Source organism: Cydia amplana, chromosome 6 (assembly GCF_948474715.1).
Source record: "Cydia amplana chromosome 6, ilCydAmpl1.1, whole genome shotgun sequence".
NCBI lineage: Eukaryota > Metazoa > Arthropoda > Insecta > Lepidoptera > Tortricidae > Cydia > Cydia amplana.
Window position 1 is genome coordinate 1,420,712 of NC_086074.1, and position 24,846 is coordinate 1,445,557.

The window sequence follows — 24,846 nt, forward strand, 5'->3', positions numbered from 1 at the left end:
ATCCGGAGACATTAAGACGCACTCATTTGTGAAGAAGCAGATTGGGAGTTGCAATGCAGCCAGGAATTCAGAGTTGTGTGTGAAGCTCGTATATCGCATTAGCTTGTGTAATTGGATGTGCCGCTTTATGGTTGGATCCTGGACTATCTGAAAATGGTGTATTTTATTTTTACGCATCTACAGCAAAAACACATTTGAGATTTTGTATTTTATTGTAATTTTTGTTATGATAATAATATACTCCTATACATTGTCTCTGCAAAAGAGCATACTTAATATCGCCTGATGGTAAGAAATTAATGTGGCCCATGGACACCTGCAACACCAGAGGGGTTGAAAATGCGCCGCCGTCCTAAGATATAAGTCGCTCTTTTCTTGAAGGCTGAAGTATGTATCAGTCCGGAAATACTTCGGGCGACAGTTCATTCCACAGTTTAGCTGTGCGAGGCAGGAAGTTTCTGGAGAAACGCACAGTTGAGGACTGCCAACCATCTAACTCTTTCTTCTTCTCTTCTTCCTCGCGTTATCCCGGCATTTTGCCACGGCTCATGGGAGCCTGGGGTCCGCTTGACAACTAATCTCAAGAATTGACGTAGGCTCTAGTTTTTACTAAAGCGACTGCCATCTGACCTTCCAACCCAGAGGACAAACTAGGACTTATGGGGATTAGTCCGTTTTCCTTCACCGAAAAACAACTGGTAAATATCAATAGTTATTTGTACAACAAGAGATCAAAGTTTGATATTTCTTGGAGTGCTTATTTTGAGTCCCGTGCAAGCGAAAGATTCTAATTTAGAATCTTGAGCGTAGTAAGGGACTCAAAAGCGCACGAGATGTAAATAATTTTGATCTCGTGTAGTTCACAAACCTTTTCACCTCAGCAGTGAGAACATATTAGACAACCCGAAAAATGTAATCCTTCTTCATCGCTTACCTATATTAAGTCATGTTTTCTTTAGATATACTAACAATTAAGTTTAATTACCACAACCAAACACAAAAACAAAACGTAGTAAATTTCAGTAAAATAGGTAGGTAATATATGAAAACAACGACCATCAATTGATTGACATTTGAATCGGCAACTTTTTTTTGTAAAAAAAAACATTGTAAGATACGGTCCGAATTGCGGATACTTACTATTTGTAAACTATTGTAGAGATTCTTAAAAGTATAATTATTTCTTTTACGTGATATACTGTGTATTTTTGAGTTCATTATTTTAATCGTACAATAAATTACGTAAAATATAGTGTTTTATCAGTTTATATCAAATCTGAAACTTTATTTTCATTAATTAATTATTTAGAATTCATACTTGTATGTGTTTTGGAACGATGCGTTCTGACGTTTTTCGGGGATCTATTATAAACTGTCAATATAGGTACCGTTGAATGTCGTTTGAACTGTTTTTTGTCTCTTTCTTTTTGCTAACGACGTGAAAGGGACAGAGATAATAAAACCCAAGTATTTCGAACTTGTATTAGACCCCGCATGTTGAAATGACATTTGAATATTAAGGTCACTTGAATGTCATTTTGTTTCACTCAGTGAGCAAAATGCGATTTTGCTCACTGTTTTTAAGTAGCAAAGTACCCTTGTTCGAGGTGCTGAGGTGAAAATAATATTTCGTACATAAGTTCCGAATAACTCATTGGTACCTACGAGCCAGGGTTTGACTTTGAACCCGCGACCTCCGGATTGAAAGTTGCACGCTCTTACCGCTAGGCCACCTGCGGCGCTGCCAACCTAACTGATGATGGAAATGTTGTTGTACGTTGTACAGTCACGCTCCGTGATTGTTACGCCATTCAGGATTCTATCTAAATTGGACATTCCATAACCTAAGTAGGTACCTATGGATCAACCAATTTAGCTAGGACCCTAAATGGCGTAACAATCCCGTGTGGTACCTACTGTTTAACTAGGTATGGAAATCCTTCCAAGATGGATTACTAGGTATCAAGTATCTGCAGTCTTCGGCTATTTCAATACATATTCATGACTTAGAGGGTAAATCCGAAGCTGAGCCAAGCCACAATGAATCAATTTGATGGATCCACGTTTCTCGTGATGCATTGGCCGCTTGTCGTCAGATTGATTTCGTTCAACGAACTGGAATAACTACAGAATTTTGAATAGAGCTTCAAAACCGGCCAAGTGCCAGCCGGACTCGCGTTCCAAGGGTTCCGTCCATTAAGTCTGACTCACGATTGACTGCACATTTCTAATAGGTTTTCCTGTCATCTATAAAGAACTATTTTGTGTTTTTTTTTTCAAAATTTTAGACCCTGTACTTTTGGAGATAAATGGGGGGGGGGGGGGGGTCGGACAGACAGACATACAAACTAGTGATCCTATAAGGGTTCCGTTTTTTCACGGAAAAATTACCCCACTTGTAGTTTGCCGCGAGAGATTCCTGAATGACGAATGATATAGGACCTATAATAACTTCGCACAGTAAATGGGTGCCAGGGAAAGTAGGTGCGTAATGTGTATCGAGTTTTCCGTAGCAAAGATGAGGAAATTAAAACTATACGGTGTTTCCATTCAATCGTTACATTAAATGGTTTAAGGTACCATTCGAATTCAGACTGTTGCACCAGTTGATTTCGAAACAATATTTCATATTCGTATACCTATTAATAATTAATTCATGTCGTTTGAAAATGCAACATAATTCTAAATGAGTACGAAATACCTTAATCTCCACTATGAGTATTGGAATTTAAGATATTTTACCTTAGCTTAGTCACAAATATAGAGTTTCTTCTTAATATTAAATCTAGGGTTGCCGTACTATATTATATAGTATTGTACTATATTTTGGCTCTCTGTACTATATACTTTTGGAAAAAAATATAGTACGCTAAAATACTATATTTCCGATTAAACGTATATTACACTTATGTTTAGTATTTTATCTAAAAGTACTATATTTTTTTGAAATGTACTATATTTTTCATCGAATTTAAACTGTTGTGAGACATGCTAACATTGAATAATTTTACGGTTTAGACTCACTTGTTTTAAGTCACTCGCGCGACATGTTTCGGAGAGCCTAGGTCTCCTTTCTCAAGCACGCGCGAGTGACTTAAAACAAGTGAGTCTAAACCGTAAAATTATTCAATATATTTTTCATGCTTTATTCTGGAAAATACTATATTCCACCAAAAAATAACCCTAATTAAATCCCATATGTATCACACCGAAAATATACATCTCGCGTTTTCCACGTGGCACGGACAAAACTAGGCCTATTTACAACAGTTAATTTGATCGCGGATGTACAAACACAAATATTTACACAACATATAATATTATATAGGGTCACTATCGTAGGTTCGTAGGTAATCCACCGAGGGACGGTGGAGGCACGCTCTAACAGTTTACAATTACCGTAAAATGGGGTGAGTAGGGTTCGCGGGGAGAGTTGGGTTATGAATGGGGAGAGAAGGGATGAAAGGGGGGTGAGATGGGATTTTAAGGCTACTGCTACAAAAATAATGTATTCCAATTTAAAATGGAGCTATAGTAATACTCATAATAAAAAAAAGTCGATCCAACAATCTTCCAAAATCACCTTTGTATGAAATCCCATCTCACCCCAATTACGAGGGACTAAGGGGTGAGGTGGGATTTCCTGTTTAAAATACAAACGCCCGGAACACTTATTATAAATACCTATACATCATTCAGTTTGCATATGTAACAATAAAATGTTATCGAGGTTTGAATGTCAGTTTTGCCCCTACTCACCCTTTTTTACGGTACCCCTTTTTTATCAGTTTTAATAGTTTTATGAATGACATGTTATTCATAAAATTGTGATTTATTTTAGTAGCTGTAGTTCGTTTTTATAGCATTAGAAAAAGACTACGCGATCTTGACGTGTCTTTTAATTGAAAAACGCTTTTAAAAATCACAGTACCTAACTATCTATATATATAAAATTGAAAAACCAGAACGGGATAAAAAACGAGGGAAGAAGCGAGATGGCGCCTTACAAATTTCTAAAAAAGTTTTTGACACGTTTCTCGAATACGACGCACGTATGATAAGAAAAAACTGTTTAAATCTATTATCTAAATACGAGAATAGAACTAGAGCATAAAAACTATGGCTTACGATGCGTATTTAATTTACAATAACCAAAAGAAATTTTCATAACAATCTTCATTTTACGATGATCGACCATTTTCGGCAACATTCGGTTGCTTTCGTTTCGGTGGTACTACAGACAAAATTATTTGATGTGGTGCTACAGACATACCAAATGTTTATGTTTGTCATGTTGGTATACAGTTATTGCGGTGTTTTCTTATACGAAATAAAATAAAAAGTGCTGTCAACCTCAACCTTAGTCTATGCCCATCCGAGTGACTTATGCCATATATGACTTATCAATCAAATTAGTATTATCGTATGATTATCGTGTTAATAATTTGTATTTTATTATTTTAAATTTCTTTTTGAGTTATCTTATTCAGATTGACTTTCACGGCTTCGGCAAACATTGCCATTCGTCCGGGGAACGGGCTGCCGAGATGGGCCAAAATCAAAAATACAAAGTTGATAGCAAGTTAATGTTAATATGAAGCCCATCAGTTCAAGGGATACCACGGGCACCAGCCCGTAATAATGTGTGTATGTTAATTATACTTTAATGACTTTACAGATATAAGCAATTCGGGAACTGTTTTCTCGCGTAATACGATACGACTCGATCAGGTAGGATTTTTTCTTCTTGCTGAACAGTCACCATCAGATATATATATCGGAAATTAATCTAATGAACGTTTTTGCAATTGGGCTTATAAAAATTAATAATAATTTTATGTTGAAACAAGTTTTAAATAAATACCTACGTAGATGAAAAAATACAATCTTGCCTTTTATCAAATCACATAATTTTTTGAGAAATTTGCGAATTAGTTATCCAAATACCTATCGGTTACAAATAGAAAGTCCCTACCACAGTTATAAACCCTGGCAAGGTTCAATACATAATAATATCGGTATTTATATAACTAAACATAAGACAAACTCTTTATTTCATTTGACGCGAGCGGAGCTGCGGGCCCGTCTAGTTACTTATGAAAGCAAAAGAATGTAAATAATCGTATATGATTCGTAAGTAATTGTTACATATTTGCCGTGACTTATTTCAAAAGTGTTTTTCAATAAGAATACACGGTGTCACGGTGTCCAGCGTGGAGGTAAATGGCGGCCAAATTAAAAGCAAGGAATATACTATATTAAGTTTAATGTTAAGCAGAAGGCTGGTTGGAAAAAGTGATCGTATATACAGGCAAGTAGGTTCTTATATAGCTATCGTACAGCGCCACACTACTGATTACTTATGAACTATTACATATACTGACATACCTAAACTAAGCTGTTGAGCTCGTATGCTAGTACATAGGAGTTTCGGTAGATGTCACCTTATTTACATATTATAGGACTGTGGTGCTGTCTACCGGTGATTTATATCTAATATCTATTAATAAGTTTGAGAGCCCTAACCTAGATGGCGTAGGCAAGTAGGTATTGCATACCTATTTGTCCATTCCCTGATAAGATAGGTCTTAACATTTTGCCACCCCTTGAAATAGTTAATGTTTTACGAGTAACATTAGGTATTTCAAAGAATAGGACTTATATATTTTTGCCTATTAGTAAGGATGGGCAGAGTTCTTTGTTATGAGTTATAGTTAGGTAATTACTTATATTTAAATTAGAGCTGTGCCCATTCCTATAAATGAAACAACAATAGGACATGTTTTTTATTTTAAATAGGGAGTAGGTATTCTTATTATGTATATACTAGGTAAGTTAGGTATACGTACTTAATTATTATACTTATTACTTAATCATAATTATTTAAACGATAACATTAGGTTGGTAGGTATTAACTACTTATATAACTTGGCCCGAAGTAGGTAATGGACAAATGTTATTGAACGCGCGTTGGATGTCTCCTCTGGCGGTTCGGATGATGGCTACCCTGGTGATGCCATCCCGGCCCGGCTGCGTCGCGACGATCTTGCCCAGCCTCCACCGGCAGGGTGGCAGGCGCTCTTCTCGTACCAGGACGACGGTGCCGACTGCGAGGCTTGGGCCGCGCGCGCTCCTCCACTTCGTGCGCTCCTGCAGCGTTCCGATGTAGTCACGTGACCAGCGCCGCCAGAAGTCCTGGGTGATTTGTTGCAAAAGTTGATAGTGAGTTAATCGGTTTTTTGGTATATGGTTATAATCTTCGTCAGGAAGTGAATTTGGTGCTTTTCCAATTAAAAAGTGAGCTGGCGTGAGGACAGGATAGTCAGGATTTGAAGTAGGTAAGGGACACAATGGCCTAGAGTTCACAATTGATTCTACCTGATTTAGGATAGTTACAAATTGTTCATAAGTTAACAAAGATAACCCTAACACTCTTTTTAAATGATATTTGGTAAGTTTTATACTAGATTCCCATAGTGACCCCATATGAGGTGTATAGACGGGAATAAAACTCCATTTTATACCCTCGTCTGCGCAATGAGATACTAGTTCGCTCGAGCTGTCCTGTAGATATTTTTGCAAATCTTTCAGTTCGTTACTAGCCCCATGAAAAGTTGTTGAATTGTCACTCACCAACTCCTGCGGTTTACCTCTCCTGGCGATGAACCGTCGCAGCGCCGCCAGGAAGTTGGCTGACTCGAGCCCTGTAATTAATTCGAGATGAATTGCCTTTGTTGCAAAACAAATAAATACTGCTATATAGCACTTATAGACCTTGTAACCACGTCCTGTCCTATCTCTAATGTTATAAGGTCCTCCATAATCGATACCCGTGATAGCAAAGGGGGGGGATGGGTTTACCCTCGAGGGGGGTAAGTCTCCCATTATAGGGTTAGTAGTCTTTGGATTTGCTCTAAAACACGGAACGCATTTATTTACAATTTTTGAGGCTAACATTCTACCTTTAGTTGGCCAGATGCGCTCGCGAATAGTTGATAGTAATAACTGAGGGCCAGCGTGCAGAGTACGTTTGTGTGCGTTTTCCATCAGTAGTTTGGTAAACGTGTGTTCGTGACTTAGTATTAAAGGGTGTTTCTTTTCATACGCATAATGCGAAAGACCGATTCGTCCGCCTACGCGAATGAGTCCGTCTTTCATGAATGGATGTAAAGATAATATTTTGGATTTGTTAAGAACCGGTTTGTTGTTTTGCAACAATTTATATTCGTGTGGAAATGATTCCATTTGTGAATGTTTGATTAATGTGTGATCCGAATTTTTTAATTCTTCTACGGACAATGGTCCTGATAATTTTTTATTCGGATTAATTGTTCGTGTTTTATTTTTTGTGTTATATATAAATCGTAGTATGTATGCTAATACATGAATAAGTGTTTTATCACTTGACCACCTGTGAAAAAGATATTGTAACGTGTCGTTAGATTCGGTGTTAATAGCCAAGGTGAGTATTGTGTCTACGTCGCTCTCGGCCTCGGGTATGTGATCCAGTGACTCAGAATCGTGGGACGGCCATGTATCAGAACTTTGGCTTAACCACGCAGGCCCGGACCACCATAACTGGTTGGTTTCCAGCTTGCCTGGTGCTACCCCTCGGGACAAAAGGTCGGCGGGGTTATCCTCCGAGCGGACCCAGGACCAGTCGTGCTTGCTTGTAAGTGATAATATTTTTGTGACTCTGTTACTAACAAAACAAGTTAATTTAAGGTTACTATTCTTTATCCAACACAACGTTATTTTTGAATCTGACCACAGGTTGATTTTGGAAATGTCACATTTTAATGCTCGTTTTATTTTGTCTACATGTGTTGCGAGAAGTAAACTGGAACAAAGTTCCAAATTTGGAATAGTTTGGGATTTAATTGGTGTGATTTTTGATTTTGAGTAAAATAGGTGAACTTGAACGTTTCCTACCCTATCGCACGATCGTATATAAATGGCAGCGCCATAGGCTTTAATACTGCTGTCACAAAATCCATGAATTTGTATCGTTACATAATTAGGTATGACTGTACATCTCGAAATTTTTAATTGGTTTAATAAAAACAAGTCTCGATAGAATGTGTTCCATTCTTGGATCAAGTCTTGTGTTAATTCGGTGTCCCAATCTAATTGAGCCTTAAATAATTTTTGGATAAATATTTTGGCTACTACAATTACTGGTCCCGTCAAGCCTAGGGGGTCGAAAATGGACGAAATTACCCCTAGTACCTTTCTTTTGGTGATTGGGTGTGAAATTTGATTTTCTTTAATGGTGTACATAAGCTCATCTGAGTCACTAGACCACGCTAAACCCAGTACCTTATGTGTTTTATCTCCAAACTCGGTTGTAGATGTGTTTTGGTGTGTATGTGTTTCGCTCACCCGTTTTATGATGGCTTCGGAGTTAGACTTCCATTTCCGCAGCGTGAAGTTGGCTCCTCGCAGGATCTCGTTCACCTGTGATGCAGTTTCGGCTACCTGATTCTCGTCGTCACCGCCGGCGATAAAATCGTCCATGTAGAACTGGTTCGCTATGGCCTCTGCATCTGCTGGAAATGTGTGTTGGTTCTCGTTTGACAATTGTAACAAACATCTGGTTGCAACATGTGGTGCTGACTTTAAGCCGAAACTTAATGTAGTCAGCATATAAATTTGGAGTCGTTGGTGAGTATTTTCCCGCCAAAATATGCATTGTAGGTATTGTTGATTTGGTTTTAAATAAATACATCTGTACATTTTTTGTATGTCAGCGTTAATAACATATTGGTACTTTCGGAACCGTAGAAGTATATTTATGAGTTCGTCCTGTAATATTGAGCCTTTGTATTGTATATCATTCAATGAAGCGCCGTTATCGGTCCTGCATGAGCAGTCAAAAACAATTCGAATTGGAGTGGAGGGGGAGTCGCGAAAAACAGCCTGGTGGGGTAGAAAATTACATGAGCCATCATAATTATCTTGTAATTTAATCATATGGCCAGCTTGTTCGAACTCGCGCATGAAACTCACATATTTATCCTTAAATTCGGGGTTCCGCGCGAACTTAGTCTCTAACGTTTTGAACCTCCGATATGCTATGTGCCTAGATTGACCTAGCTTGGTAGGTGGCTGCTTTAATGGAAGTTCAATTTCAAAATTACCTTCAGAGTTGTGAGTGTGGGTTTTCAGAAATATATCCTCACATTGTTTTTCATCATAAGGTAAATTTGGTGCGGAACCCTCCTCTATTTCCCAAAACTTTTTTAATTGAGTTTCAACTGTAATTTTACATTGAATAGCAGATTCGGATTTTTTATGTACGGGACCCGTAACTAACCACCCCAGGCGTGAGCGTCTCAGAACCGGTAATCCCGGCCCGAGCGAGTATTTACCGGTGAGAAGTAAATCAAAAAATATTTCGCCACCGATCAGCAAATCTACATCTTGAGCTAAGTTAAATTCGTCATCTGCTAATTTATAACGCGGCGGAATGTGCCAACGTTGCACGTTTGGTATTTCAATATTGGTTGTACAAACAGTAGGCGAAATAAAACAGGACAAATTAGTCGTAAAGGTTCCGTCTAAGGAATGCAATGTTATGTCACACGATTCTAGGACAGTAGACACTTTTTCATTGAAACCTATGACATTTAAGGCGTATTGTTCCTTAGGTAATTGTAACTTTTTTACCGCGTTTTGGGTAATGAAATTTTCTTGCGAGCCGTTGTCTAAAAAAGCCTTCATTTTATGCACATTGTTATGCTTATCCCTAACAAGCACTTGGGCTGTTGTGAGGAAAACTGACCTATTTCGCGTTTTGTTTGCTTGTTTCCCGATTAGAGTGTTATTAGACAAGACAGTCTCGATTTGACTAGAACTCGGTTGTTCGTCGGTTAATGTTGAGATTGGTAATCGTGTTGGTGCGGGGTTACTACCTATATGAGTGTTGGTATTTGGTTTGTGTAGTAACGTATGATGTTTGCCCTTGCATACTCGACATGTACTGGCCCTGCAGTTTGTTAAGACATGCGTCCCGGACAAACAATTAAAGCATAATCGTAATTTATTCACGGCTCGGATTCGCGCGATAACGTTTAATGCACTAAACTTTGGACATTGGTTAATGTAATGCGTACTCGAACAATATGGACACTGGTTAGGTTTAAATTGTTTGGAGGTTACCTTAATAGGTTCGGACGTGGTTACCATGGCCTTCTTGGAAGTGCTGGGTGCGTCCGATGGTACTGCTGGGCTGGTCGCTTCCAGCCGGTCAGCTCGGTTCTTTAGGAAGGTTTTGAAGTCCTGCAACGAAGGCAATTTTCTCAAATCAACACTATTTTCCCACTTTGATTGCAGTCGACTATCTAACTTTTTAACTAGTAAGTGAATAATTGCGAGATCCCAATTTTCGGTAGGTACATTTAATGAACGCAAAGATCTCAAATGTTTGGAAATATTATCGCACAGACCTCTAAGACCCGAAGGAGTTGACGGTACAGGTTCCACGTCGAACAAGGCTCGCATGTGGTTGGAAACTAAACGTTTAGGATTATTGTAACGTTCACAAAGCATCTGCCACGCGAGCGTGTACGCTTCCTCGGAGAAATCGAGCGAACTAATTACCTCAAGTGCGCCGTCTCGTAAACAACTGCGTAGGTATTTATATTTTACAATAGATGCCAAGCTAGCTTGATTGACTAGGGCATCAAATGTGTCTCGGAACTGCAGCCACTGTGTTAGGTCCCCATCGAAGCTAGGGAGGCTAATTTCGGGATACTTTATCGACTCACCGAGGGGCTGCTGCTGCGGGGCTTGGGGACTATGGTCATTTGGTATTGATTCGTCATCTATTTTCGCCAGCAGCTTGCCCTTAGCGCTAAGTCGGTAAAATGTGTCCTCGAAAGACTCACGTTCGGCCTCTTGGGCCTCGATGTCACCTTCCTCGCTGCACAGTGTCTCGATCCGGTCCTGTATCTCAGAGAAATCATTGTATAACTTTGGTAATTGATCTAGTCTTAAGCTTATGTCTACAATTACTTCGGCCGTCAATGCGCTTGAGTCGATTTTTTCTATAAATTTCTTAAATATAGTTAGTTTTCGCTTATAGACACCTCGTTTATTTTTTAACTGCCTAATTTCTAACTCTTCTATGGTTCTTTTGGAAATTTCTGTTTCATTAGCCATGATTAAGAACGATTACAATTTACAATTGGTAGGGTGATTAAACGATACAGTTGAATTTGGTAGGGAGATTTGGTAAATAGGTTAGGAATTGCCAGCTCACTTGCCTTCTCGATTGAAGCTCGTGCGCGTGGTGATTGCCCTCGCTTGGGCACTCCTTCTGCCTCTGGTGTGGTACCACCCACGTGGTCCCTTTGGTAGTTGCGGTCGTCGTTCCGTGCGCGGGCTGCGGTGCCTCGCACGTGGTCCCGCTTTGGTGGCTCGGTCGGCGCCTTCGCATTGGCTCAGGCTGCTCGATCGAGAGGTGTGGTCGCCTCCTAGTCACCTCTACAGCTTCTTCAGGTCGGCGGAGCCCCACGCGGTTGCTACATACGTGGTAACGTTGCTCTCCCGGCCTAAATCTGGATACGCGGCGATTCTTCGATGTACTGGCTTGAAAATCATACTAAATTTATCAGCGATTTGCTTTATAGTACTCAGATTAACCGCGATTTAAACTCGGGGTCACCATTATGTCCAGCGTGGAGGTAAATGGCGGCCAAATTAAATGCAAGGAATATACTATATTAAGTTTAATGTTAAGCAGAAGGCTGGTTGGAAAAAGTGATCGTATATACAGGCAAGTAGGTTCTTATATAGCTATCGTACAGCGCCACACTACTGATTACTTATGAACTATTACATATACTGACATACCTAAACTAAGCTGTTGAGCTCGTATGCTAGTACATAGGAGTTTCGGTAGATGTCACCTTATTTACATATTATAGGACTGTGGTGCTGTCTACCGGTGATTTATATCTAATATCTATTAATAAGTTTGAGAGCCCTAACCTAGATGGCGTAGGCAAGTAGGTATTGCATACCTATTTGTCCATTCCCTGATAAGATAGGTCTTAACAAGATCGTTTACCTTTTTTCTAATGCTAAAAAAACGAACTAAGCTAAATATCACTTTATATTTCCGTCATGACTGACTGTAAAATTGTTATGGAATAAATTATCTTATCTTATCTAACATTCTCTCATGGGTTACATTGTCATAATGGGACATCCGTTTTTTCCTTTTGAGGTACGGAACCCTAAAAATCAACGAGAGTAATGACTATGACCCTTTGCATTAAGGATAACGACACACCGTATAGGTACACAGCCACAATACGAGACAACAAATACGAAAACGCCCTTGACATTGCTGCCTTGAACAGACATGCACTTTCTACCTTATGTCAATGGCTTAAGGTTGAGAATTGCATACATATTTATGAACTTGAATGAACAGTGAATTTCAAACCCGAAGTACACTTTAGGGAACATTGTGTTCGTGTACAGTCGAGTTCAAAAGTAAGAGAAAATTTTAAAATTCTGCCAGGTTTTATAAAAAAAAAAACTCAAAATACAACCTCCGATCGCCCAATAAGTAGCGCAGCAGAAGTGGAGATGGATCGGACATACCCTTCGATGAGGAACTGCGAACAACGCCAGTATCGCGTTCGAGTGGCGGCCTCAGCGGGCCTACCGCGAACCACGTTCGACGTGTTGGATCTCTGTCGCACTTGTAAATTCGTACGTAAGTGTGACAGGGAGGCAACACGTCGAACGTGGTTCGCGGTAGGCCCTCAGGGCGGGAAGCGAGCCCGCAAACGCCCTGTGCACACCGCCCCTATTTCACCACGGTGACAGGTGCGACAATTGTAAAACATCACTGTTACTGACGTCACAGGAATCCATGGGCTACGGTTACCGCTTACCATCGGGCGGGCCGTATTCCTGTTTGCCACCATTATTGTGTTATTAAAAAAAACTTTATTATATCGGAAATAAACAGGTATTTCTCTTGCGATGTTTATGACAATTGTCACAAGATTTCAAAGAATTTCGTGCAATTTTTGACAGGAAATGAGTTCTGTGTCGGAATTTCGGGACAAGTGTCGTGCTTCTTGTGACAATTGTCATTCGCTTCGCAAAATAAGTACTTATTTGGGTGGATCAACTATTTCTTGTTGTTATTCTGTCCGGTCAGCCAAGAGACAATAGCAGCATAGTTTGTTAGAAGACATTGTACACCACCTTCTGACACGTTTGGTAGACGACCCTCAATGGAAAGGGTTTATAAGTATCACAAAAAAGCGGGTTTGGTGGATTAAAATGCCAAAAAAACTGGTTTTAAAGAGTGACCCAGGAGAACGTAACCATGGCAACGAGTGACAAGATGTCCGTCCGATGGTAAGCGGTTACCGTAGCCTATAGAGGCCTGTGACGTCAGTAACAGTGATGTCGACAATTGTCGCACCTGTCACCATGGTGAAATAGGGGCTGGAGGCGCAGCGTAGAGAACGAGCTGACAGCCGTAGGACTGAACCGGAACGAGGTCAAGACGGTTGCTCAAGACAGGAAGGCGTGGAAGGACCTTGTGGAGGCCCTATGCACCTCCGGGGTGCCCTAGGGCAAACAACAACTACCGACATCTGTACCCAGTTTTCAATAGTATTAATACTTTTGTGTTCATCTGTACTCTGTATAATGATCGTCGTGACCCTAAATCACTTGAATAGGCGTTGGATTGGAAGGCAATCGGTGCTCGTTATGAGATAGAAATGCTTTCTGTACTATTGTGTTTCCAAACTCGCTTGTTTCGCTATTTTTGCCGTGCCGTATTAATCTGCCGGGAAATAAGTCACGTGAACATTTTCATACATTATTTAAGTTTGGATAAACTTTTGCTATCAATGTTACAATTCTATCTTGGCTAGGCACCCTTATAAGCCGACGGAAAGTCTCTTAAATTGCGAATTAGGTAATACAGTCGCCATCAGATATATCGGAGCAGCCAAGTTGTGAGCACCTTGGCCGTTCCGATATATTTGATGGCGACTGTGTACATAGCATGAATTTGTTTTATGTATAGAGCTATAAATCTGTATCGATTTTAATACACACGCAGTACAAGTGTTATTTATGCGTCATAATTTCATAGAAGTTTGACGTTTAAAATAACACTTGCACTGCGTGTGCTATCACAATCGTTGCAGACTTATCTTGGTCTAACTCTACCTGTTTCGTCGTCTTTGTATTTCGAAGGTCGCAGTGTGAACGCGGCTTTATGCCGCCTTAAAAACATATCGACTGAACATACTGTTGTTTTATAGCACAATTACTATGTCAACATGAGTAATTTACATAAAATTAATCCGCTTGGAAGTAATGTGCTCCAGAAAGCTCATATTAAGTCCCCGACTTTGCTGATTACGTTGAATCACTTTTTTACGACGCAAAGCGTCGGTGGAGACCCACGCGATTATTTTCATACATTAGAAATACCTGATTATTTTTATACATTAAAAAACCGGCTAAGTGCGAGTCGGACTCGCGCACGAAGGGTTTCGTACCATTACGCAAAAAACGGTAAAAAGAACACGTTAGTTGTATGGGAGCCCCACTTAAATATTTATTTTATTCTGTAGGTATCCTCAAAATTTGACTAGCTATCACGGTTCATTAGTTACAGCCTGATGACAGACAGACAGACGGACAGCGGAGTCTTAGTAATAGGGTCCCGTTATTACCCTTAGGGTACGGAACCCTGAAAATTACCTGTCTTGAAAACAGTATGAGGTTATTTTACCTCAGAACTCTTGTGTCTTAAACCTTTGTTATTAAAACCTACATAATTAGGTATGTAGGCTGTATTTTATTATATAATAATATGACGCAAAGCTACATCGAAAGACGTTAAGCGTTAACGTAAGAAAATGAAAGAAATAATGTTTGTTTTAATAGTTATTATTGTAATAGATATATTACAGTGTTTTTTTCGCCAAAATTACGCCATGGTTCCGAGCTAAATGTGCTTTTTATGAGACCATTAGTTTTTGTTGGTTCTTTTCATGATATTGTAAATATACTAATTTTCGCCGTGTAGATATGGAACGGGAAAATACGTTTTTTCGCCAAATTGGGATCTTTTGCGAAGTTATTATTTAGCTGAAGCTAATCATGTTTTGGGAATGGATTACTTATTTTATGTCAAAAACTTTGCGTGACCTTGTGATATCACGTTAAAAAAAGTAAAATTATAAATATAATATCTCGTTAAACATACATACATACATTAAAGTTATAAAGGATGATATTCTGTTTTTAAAATTTGTGAAGGTTTTAATTTTGTTTAAATTTGTTTCATTCTATTTGATTATATAGGTACTTGCTCCAATTCTTAGACTTATATAACAGAGTAATTCTGTTTATTGTTCTATTTTCTTATCGCAAATCTAAACGGAAGAGGATACAAACATAATAATAAAGTCAAGTTGGCGGTAACATAAACAAAAGTGGCTTAAAAGTCGCCAGGAAATACTGAACTCGGCTCGCCATACAAACACAGTCGCCACCGTCGCTGGAGTTAGTTTTAAACTAGCAACCCGCCCCGGCTTTGCAAGGGTTAACAAATTATACATAACATAAACCTTTCTCTTGAATCACTATATCTATTTAAAAAAACCGCATCAGAATTCGTTGCGTAGTTTTAAAGATCTAAGCATACATAGGGACAGATAGACAGCGGGAAGCGACTTTGTTTTATACTATGTAGTGACATATAGTAAGACAAGAGTGCTCACTCCATACATCAGTTCAGACTATTAATTTCAGTGTCTACATCTAGCATCGAGTAGCGGAACTATCAGTACTGCTACTTGACAATAGATGTAGCACCGACCGGAAAGTCTTATCTCAGCAGCAGCATGGAGTGAGCACTCTATGTATTTTTTTCTCTATGGTAGTGATGATACTGATGATACTCTATACCTACCCCCATGGACACATGCAACACCAGGGGAGTTTCAAGTGCGTCAAAGGCCTTAAAGATGGAAGTAGGCTCTTTCTTGAAGATTTGAAGGTTGTCGGTCCGGATATACCGCAGGCGACAGTTCATTCCAGTTTAGCTGAGCGAGGCAAGAAGTTTGCTTGAGGGATACTCTACGCCGGGGTCTCCAAACTTTTTTACCTGAGCGCCATATTGGGTGGGAGGCGGGCCTGATTGGAACGCTGTCGGCGGGCCGGGGTTTGGAGAGCCCTGCTCTACACGATGAGCCATCATACTGGCCCACTAAGATGGGCCAGCGTGTAGAGAGGGTGGTGTCGGCTTATGGCGATGGGATGGGGTTTTTCGCCCGCACATCCAAGGTGCGTACGCAATTACGCATCTATACACGTCGCCCGTTCCATAGTGCATGCGCTCAACCATCGCATGGCCATCTGGCTGGTCCAGCGCTGGGCCATCGTGTAGAGGAGCCATAACCATCGCATGGCCATCTCGCTGGTCCAGCGCTGGGCCATCGTGTAGAGGAGCCATAACCATCGCATGGCCATCTCGCTGGTCCAGCGCTGGGCCATCCACATTAAAAGTACTACGTTTGTATGGGGCATCTAGATTTCTAGCGTCTTAAACCAGCGCTGTTAGTGCTTTAAAACTGTTATGGCGCTTCTTGAGCTGAATTTATCCGCTATCATTTACAATACAAGTGGGAAATCGGTTCGGAGCAGGAAAGATGGCGGCGACGTTGTTAGTACAGTCAGCGGCAGAAACGGCGAAGTATTTAATGGCAGTTTATGTGACTGCTACGTATTGAAAGGCATTAAAATACGAGTGTGAGTTTATGAAACGAGCTAAAAGCGAGTTCCAAAAAAACACAACACAAGTGTTTAATATTCTGTAGTATAATTTAAGATTACGTTGTAAATTATTGTGAAACCCCGAGTTTAGTAATGGCTAATGATTTTTTTTTTCATTACAGGTAAGTGTGTAAAAGTTACATTACAAGTGAGTTTGTACGCTGTATAAAAACGAATGCTTCACATGTGTAAGTATTAACCTACATAATTAAACATGCAATTACTTAATTCACTTCTAAACCAGTGACGGAATATAGTCAAAGTCAAAATATACTTTATTCATGTAGGCCTATAGCAACAGCACTTATGAATATTACATTTAAGTATAATTATGTTATCTTAAGCTAATTATGATTATTAATATAATCTCACCTTAATTATAAGATTACATATTAATTGTTAACTAAATGTAAATTAAGCACTATTAGTTTATTATAATATTAACATGTATATTATTATATTACGTACATTACATACATAAATAAATAAATAAATACATCCTTGACTTATAATTGGACAAACGGTCCGTGTGACTGACACTTAGGTATAAATCTGACACATATCACTGAACGTTAATTATCCCTTCTCCATATTTTACCACGCTCGCAGCTTAAAATATTATCCAATACTCCCGCATTAAAAAAGTTGTGATTGGTCATTAAAAGTTTAAATTGGCTAGAAATAAATTAAATTATATTGTCAAAACTCTTGCACGGCATTACAAATATTACAATATTTGACGGTCTTACTCAATACGAGCCTGTACAGTTGAGTCACTTTTATTAAATGAAAACTGTGTAATTTCACTAAAACCTTAAATTAATAAAGAGCGATGTTAACCGTGGGAGTAGATGAGAAAGAAGAGAGTGAGTGAGTCGATGAATGGATACAGGCATAACACCATTCGGTCATATCATGTTGCGTTCAGAAACACGACACGTGGGATCATTTTTGAACTCTATACCCCTAGTGTAAATTTCATTCGATAGCGTGACCCGAGTGACCTGACGTACGCGTTTGCGTTAAGTGTAATTTTGTATGAGATTTTGAGTTTCCGAAAGGTCCCGCTTGGCGTGATGTTCATAATCCCATCCCAAAATAGGCATAACGCAAACGCGAGCGCTCGTCACGCTATCGAATAAAATTTGACATAGGGGTTCTAGTGAGAGTTCTATTGGTAGTTCTATTCAACTTCTTTGTTCAAAAGGAACATAGTAGAATATAAATTTAATAACATGGCATCCAAATAATATGTACTATCTACCTAACAAAGCAAAATCAACAAAACTGAGAAAAAACCTAGATAGGTTTTTAGATAGCAATCAATTCTATCAATTCTAAAAATTATTTCCAATTCCAACATATATCATCCAATGACGTTAATTGATAGAAAACAAAACAAAGAAGGAAACAAGGTCGCTGAATCACGTAAGTCGGAAACAAGGCGCTGATAAAAGAGCTTTCTTTTTCTTACGATTCTTGCTTCCTGATAACAGTTAAAATAAATACAGTATCTTGACTGATTACATGCAAATTTCTGACCCGTTTGGATTAAAGCGCATGGTGTTTTTAATTTTATGCGATAAACGCAGCGTTGAACGCACGAGATCAACGCAATGTAGGGAGGTATGAAAATGTTTATCGCTCCAAATTTTTACAATAATCAAAAAATCTAAAATAATCAAACGTTAACAACATACATAGTTATAGTTAATTTACATCAAATTATGTAAAACTATTTTCCATAATGTCAATATTTAGAGAGATAAATGGGGACTATGTGTGTATGGAGATGCGGCTGTCCTCTTAATTTAATTTGAAAAATGTTGTGTTTCATTCGGTAACAAAGTTTGCTTAACCCTCGTGCCCTTAAAATCCTCCCAAGCCACAATCCACTTTTCAAACCTTTTGCTTGCTTATTGAATCTTTCGCTTACTCGGGTAGCTATCAATATTACCTCGAGGAGTTAAACAACAACTTTGCCCCCTTATATAACAAATAGCTTTTATTTATTATTATTTATTTGTTAACCTGTTCTGTCCCAATGCTGCAAAGGCCTCCCTCTCTTTCTTCCACGCGTCTCGACACACGAAGATCGTGACGCCGCACTATGTTTGGTGTCCACTGTGTATGTTTTCTTGGCCCACAAGTCGTTTGGCATACGGCAAATGTGTCCGGCCTAATCCCATTTAAGCTTAGCGGCTGTTTTTTATATAATGAGCCTTTATTTATGATATATATTTATACTGTGGTTTTGGTTGACGAGGAAATATCGCTACGTTGCTTAGGGCGCTATCGGATATTATATATAGTTTGTCAAACGACTGTCTCATTTCAAACATAGACAGAGAGAATCATCTTTATCTTACACTATAGATTAGTACTAGCACCCAAAAGAAAAGGATGAGTAGGTACCTATAGTTTTTTTGTTATTATTCACTGACAAATTGGTATAGTTTGTAGCTTTCTAATAGAGCCCGATGGCTAATCTCTCTGGTCTATTGTTAAGTAAAACCGCTCGTGCCACGTGCCACAACCACCTGCATAAAAATCGCTCGTTCACTTTACCCAGGTAATTGAATTACAACTCCTATGGAAATTGCAATAAGATTCAAAATGAACTAATGGATAAATATTTTGTTACGATGTGTGCGGTCAGACTTCGGTTACTGAGTGCCGGCGAGTCGAACGCTACAGAACCAGACTAAAATGTGTCATCGAGATGCGTAACAAAGGCGCGTTATCGGAGAGCGCACCTACACTGGTTTTTTGAGCGTTGGACTAGCCCGCGCTCAGGTGCCAAATAGAATAATGAGGACCCTTTTTTGCAGGTAAGTAGCACGTGCGGTTTTACTGAACAATAGACAATAGGATAAACCTTCGGGCTCTACTAGAAAGCTACAAACTATATGACCAACTAATAACTATATCCGATGTTATTTTTGTCCTTTATAAGACAGTCCGGCGGTACCAAGGGCGTCCAAACGGTATTCGGCCCTTTGGTACCGCTGGAGAGACAAAGTGCAAAAAGACCTTAGCGAACTCGGCGCCGTGGACTGGACAGAAACGGCTTTGGACAGAGTAGCGTGGCGGTCTTTGGTGTCGGAGGCCAAGATCCACTTCGGGTCGTTGCGCTACAGCAGTAAGTAAGTAGGTAAGTTATAAGACAGTCGAGTTGGTTAGCTACACTACGATTTCTGCTGCAATATTTTCCACCACACCAACGAGAGGAAAAACCTACAATAAAACACTAAAAATCAAATAAGATTAAACGTTTTAAATATTTGTCATTCAAAATCATCACTTTAAAGTAAATATAAATAAATAAATATTAAGGGACATCTTACACGGATCAACCTAGCCCCAAACTAGACAAGTAAATCTTTTACTATGGGTGCTAAGCGACGATATAGATTTAGATTTATGTATTTATTTCATACATAAAATACATAAACATTTATTTATTAAATATAAATTATTTTACAGAAATTTATACGAATTTATATTTTGATCGTCAATACATACTTACATAGATAAATACATATATGTATATAATATACAAATACATATATAGGTATACATAGAAAACACCCATGACTCAGGAACAAATATTGATTGTTCATTACACAAATAAATGCCCTTACCGGGATTCGAACCCAGGACCATCGGTTTCACGCAGGGTCACTACCCACTAGGTCAACACGAGGAAACTACTCAAAATTTGCATCAAGTTATTTTGCCACTCTTGTGGTTAAAATGGAACTGCCTCATCCGTTTTTGGCGAATAAAGAGAGTTTTTAAGAGCTAGTGTGGTGAAAACGTTATTATCCTTGTCTCATGGCTCCTCTACACGATGGGCCAGCGCCGGCCACTCCAAGGGACGCATTTATGCGTTAGAGGGAGCAAATGATATTGCTATCTCATTCTACCGCATGGCTGCGTCCCTTGGAGTGGCCGGCGCTGGCCCATCGAGAGGAGCCATCATGAACAAAAATTGCTTATATTATCTTGCAGAAAAAGTTCGCGGAAAGAACATTTGTAATCAAAATTACTTTGTTGTTTGCTACTCCCCGATGCCGAATAATAATGATGTTTGTCAGCAAATTGTTTGATGTTGTTTGATCACACGTTATAATAATCATATATTCGACGAAAATTGAGAAAGGAAAGAAACAAACATAATAAATAATCTCCGAATGTTTCTAAGAATGATTACCATTCACGGGAGTTAATTATTAGAATGGAAATTGTACAATAAATCCATTTATACGCAAAAAAAACAGTTTTTTATCGTATAAATAAGAAAAAAAAGCGTATCATTTTCTGCATACTTTTTTAGAACAACAACGACCCACTTTCAGAGCATGAGAAATGAAAAAAATAATGGTCATGTTGTTTTTAATTGAGCGACATGTTCACCTAATAGGAGACAAATTCTTATATAAGAGAAATGTCTGTATCCTCGTAAGTCCCCGTATACTTGTACAAGTACAAATTAAATTCGAGTTATGAACTCATCACTACATAGTATAAAACAAATTCGCTTCCCACTAACTACTCAACGGGTTTTGATGCGGTTTTTTTTTTTAATTAGATAGAGTAATTCAAGAGGAAGGTTTATGTATAATTTGTTAACCCGTGCGAAGCCGGGGCGGGTCGCTAGTATAGAAATAAAAGAAAGTTCCAAATACGACGGTCTTACGACGGTATATTATATGGTTAGCCTGTAATATTGTTACATAGCCTGTTTTATGTTATGACAACACGTCAGGACAGTTACTGCGATCGTCGTCATGTGATAAACTCATGATTACATTAGTACGTGCGCATAGCACACGAAATACGGCTCCTTCATTTCATTTATCACTTATGATACGATATGGATCGGATATGTCAGTGTCTAAAGTGACTTCTTTATTTGACGTAACTTTTGACACTGACATATCTGCCAGCCTATTATGGATAGCTTTATCCATCTTTATCCACGTGATAAAATAACTGTCACTGTTTAACACCGTGGGAAAGAAAGTGACGGACACCGTTTTATCACGCTGTCACGTAGACAAGAACGACCATCATATCCGTACTGATCTATATAGTACCTAGAGCTATTTTTTGATACCTATATAAGTTCGAATCAGTCAATCAATCAATCAATCTAACGGATTTGTCATTTAATTTATATTTTGTTTCTCTATTGCAAAAAATAATAAAATAGTAGATTACTGCAGACCGGAAAGAAGGGCTTGCCGGGTGAGTAGGTATAGGTATAGATAGACGGCCGACCGTAGGGAGGCCGAATAGTGATACGAAGCCGGTACTATTATATTATATTATACTAAGCATAAACGTCACTGAAAAGGTCTCCCCTCAGCTTGGTGTCAAGTTACCTCTAGGTATCTTGACGCTGGTCTTCCGTGGAGACCTGTCCAAGAGATCGCGTCAGTACGTAAACTTAACTAACATTATAAACTAAATCGAGATCAGGATAGGAATAACAATGTATTTTTCAGTTCCACCTATTATATAAAATGTAATTAATATATATTATCAATTTATCACTTATTTACTTAATACATATGTGCAAGACTACTTAGAGTTTAGAGTTTACCCCGTGGTTGCATGGACTGAAAATAATTAACTAAATAAAGGTGAGAATTGGCATTGGCACTTACAAGTGATCTACTCTTTGAGCAGCTTACTAGATCTTGTTCAAACTAATTTTCTATGGAAGTTTGCATGGTAATGTACATCATATATTTTTTTTAGTTTTATCATTCTCTTATTTTAGAAGTTACAGGGGGGACGACACACATTTTACCACTTTGGAAATGTCTCTCGCGCAAACTATTCAGTTTAGAAGAAAATGATATTAGAAACCTCAATATCATTTTTGAAGACCTATCCATAGATACCCCACACATATGGGTTTAATGAAAAAAAAATTTTTGAGTTTCAGTTCTAAGTATGGGGAGCCCCCAAAATGTATTGTTTTTTTTTCTATTTTTGTGTGAAAATCTTAATGCGGTTCACAGAATACATCTACTTACCAAGTTTCAACAGTATAGTTTTCTGTCTTTTTTTTCTTTTTTTTTTCTTATTTTGTGTGTTTTTATATATTACTTAGAGGTTATTTTTAATGGGACTTAATAAGTCTCACAGTAAGCTCAAGAAGGCTTGTGTTATGGGTACCTACTCAGACAACGATATATTTAATACTAGCGACCCGCCCCGGTTTCGCACGGGTTAACAAATTATACATAAACCTTCCACTTATTTATATCACTATCTATTAAAAAAACCGCATCACAATCCGTTGCGTAGTTTTAAATATCTAAGCATACATAGGGACCATTGATATAGAATAAAGAACTGGATACCCAATCAGCCGCAAAAAATGGCCCCACAAAAGTAACGTTGAAACAGATCACGCGTTACTTTTTCGTTTAGTCTTGTTTGAAACGCTCAAATGTGAAGTTGTCAACAATTACGAAATGTGCTGTTAAAATATGTAAAAATAACAATGATAAAACAAGGAAAAAGGATGGAATGTATTTCTTTCGGTTAGTTCTTTGGATAGCATTACATAATTTATGTAATCTGGTGGTAATTTTATGGTTTTGAATAAATTAATTTGTTAGTACCAAAGAAGGGATGTCAAGGAACAAAAATCTAATGAGTCGATGTGAGGTCAATATTTATTTTTATTTTTATATGGAATTCGTAAGGAATAATATTATGTTTAAATTCAAGATTTCCAAGAAAACCTATGCGACGTGCAAAGTGGACTGCTATTTAATTATAGCAAGAGATAGGGGTGATGCAGTTTTAAACAAAGCAAAACGACACTTGTGTGATCGGCCCATTTCCCTGTTTCCGACAACCAATAAGGGCTTATATCGACTAACTGTAAATGCTAAACCTGTCTGAACACAGTGACAACCACAGGATTTTTTTTTTGGGTTATTTCCACCAACTCGCTTTGGTGGTAACTAGTGGGAATTATTTTTCCCAGTAGTTACCAGTGGTAAAAGGTGGGAAAAAAAAACCTAGTAGTTACCACTGATATCAACTTGGTGGTAACTAGTGGGAACAACCTGATTTTTTTTATAAAGTATGGACTTTATAAAAAAAATCCAATCAGTACCTAAATGTTCCCGTGCACCCGTGCGATGAGTAAATGTAGATCTAAAATACACAGTTATTTTATTTAATAAGTTGAATTTATTTCAAGGAAATTAGTATTTAAAGACGTATACTTACTTATTAAAAATTTAATTTGTTTGAATTTGAACCACGAATTAATTTTATTTAAACTCCCGATTAAATTAAATTTGTTTTATTTATTACTTCAATTGGTTTTTCTGTACAGTAATATACCTATTCAAGTGTACCAAAGTGACTCCATTCGTTCATTATTCTCGTTTGACGTTGCTTGACGTAAATACGTTACGTTTAGTGCCATCGGACTAAATTTTTTAACAGTGTTGGTACTTATGTATGCAAATTTGACACTTAATGCTTACGACATTAAGCTCTTTTCTGTACGAAACATTTATCTTGACTCAAAATTTACGTAAGCGTTTTTATCATCAATGCAAATGGTGCGAAACGTCATTGGGATCCACATTTCTTGACGTTTTTGTTCTGCTTTGTGTGTCTATTTCTTTTATATTAAGTCAGTGATAGGGACAGACAGCGGGAAGCGACTTTGTTTTATACTATGCAGTGATACAAATACATAAATACATAAAGAAATATTATAGATCGAAATACACGAAATCGAGCGGTCGAATTTCAAAAATCGGCCCCCTGACCTATGTCAAAATAAGATGAAATAAAACAAGCTTTAATCTTTCCAATAATCAGTAAAGTTGCTCGCTTACTTGCTTAGCGTTCGGATATAGACTCCTCGAATTAATGTTACGTTGTAATTTCTTTTAATAGCCGGCTCCGTAACACCGTTAATGTTTACATTCACGTGAATGTTCACGTTTGTTCACGTAGAGTAAT

The 24,846-nt window shown here is 38.3% G+C and overlaps 2 protein-coding genes across 2 annotated transcripts in view; one reads left to right on the top strand and one right to left on the bottom strand.

Annotated features, from left to right (window-relative positions):
• LOC134649108 (uncharacterized) overlaps positions 1-11,590 on the bottom strand; it is a 65,258-nt gene extending 53,668 nt beyond the window's left edge. The window contains exons 1-3 of the mRNA XM_063503824.1: positions 10,162-11,590; positions 6,634-6,704; positions 5,970-6,355 (exon numbers count right to left, since the gene is read on the bottom strand). Of these exons, the coding sequence (XP_063359894.1) occupies positions 5,970-6,355; positions 6,634-6,704; positions 10,162-11,163 (1,459 nt within the window). The 5' untranslated portion in view covers positions 11,164-11,590. The remainder of the gene's footprint in view (positions 1-5,969; positions 6,356-6,633; positions 6,705-10,161) is intronic.
• The window catches only part of LOC134648615 (somatostatin receptor type 2), a 358,966-nt gene that overhangs the window by 196,553 nt on the left and 137,567 nt on the right, over positions 1-24,846 (top strand). The window lies entirely within an intron of this gene.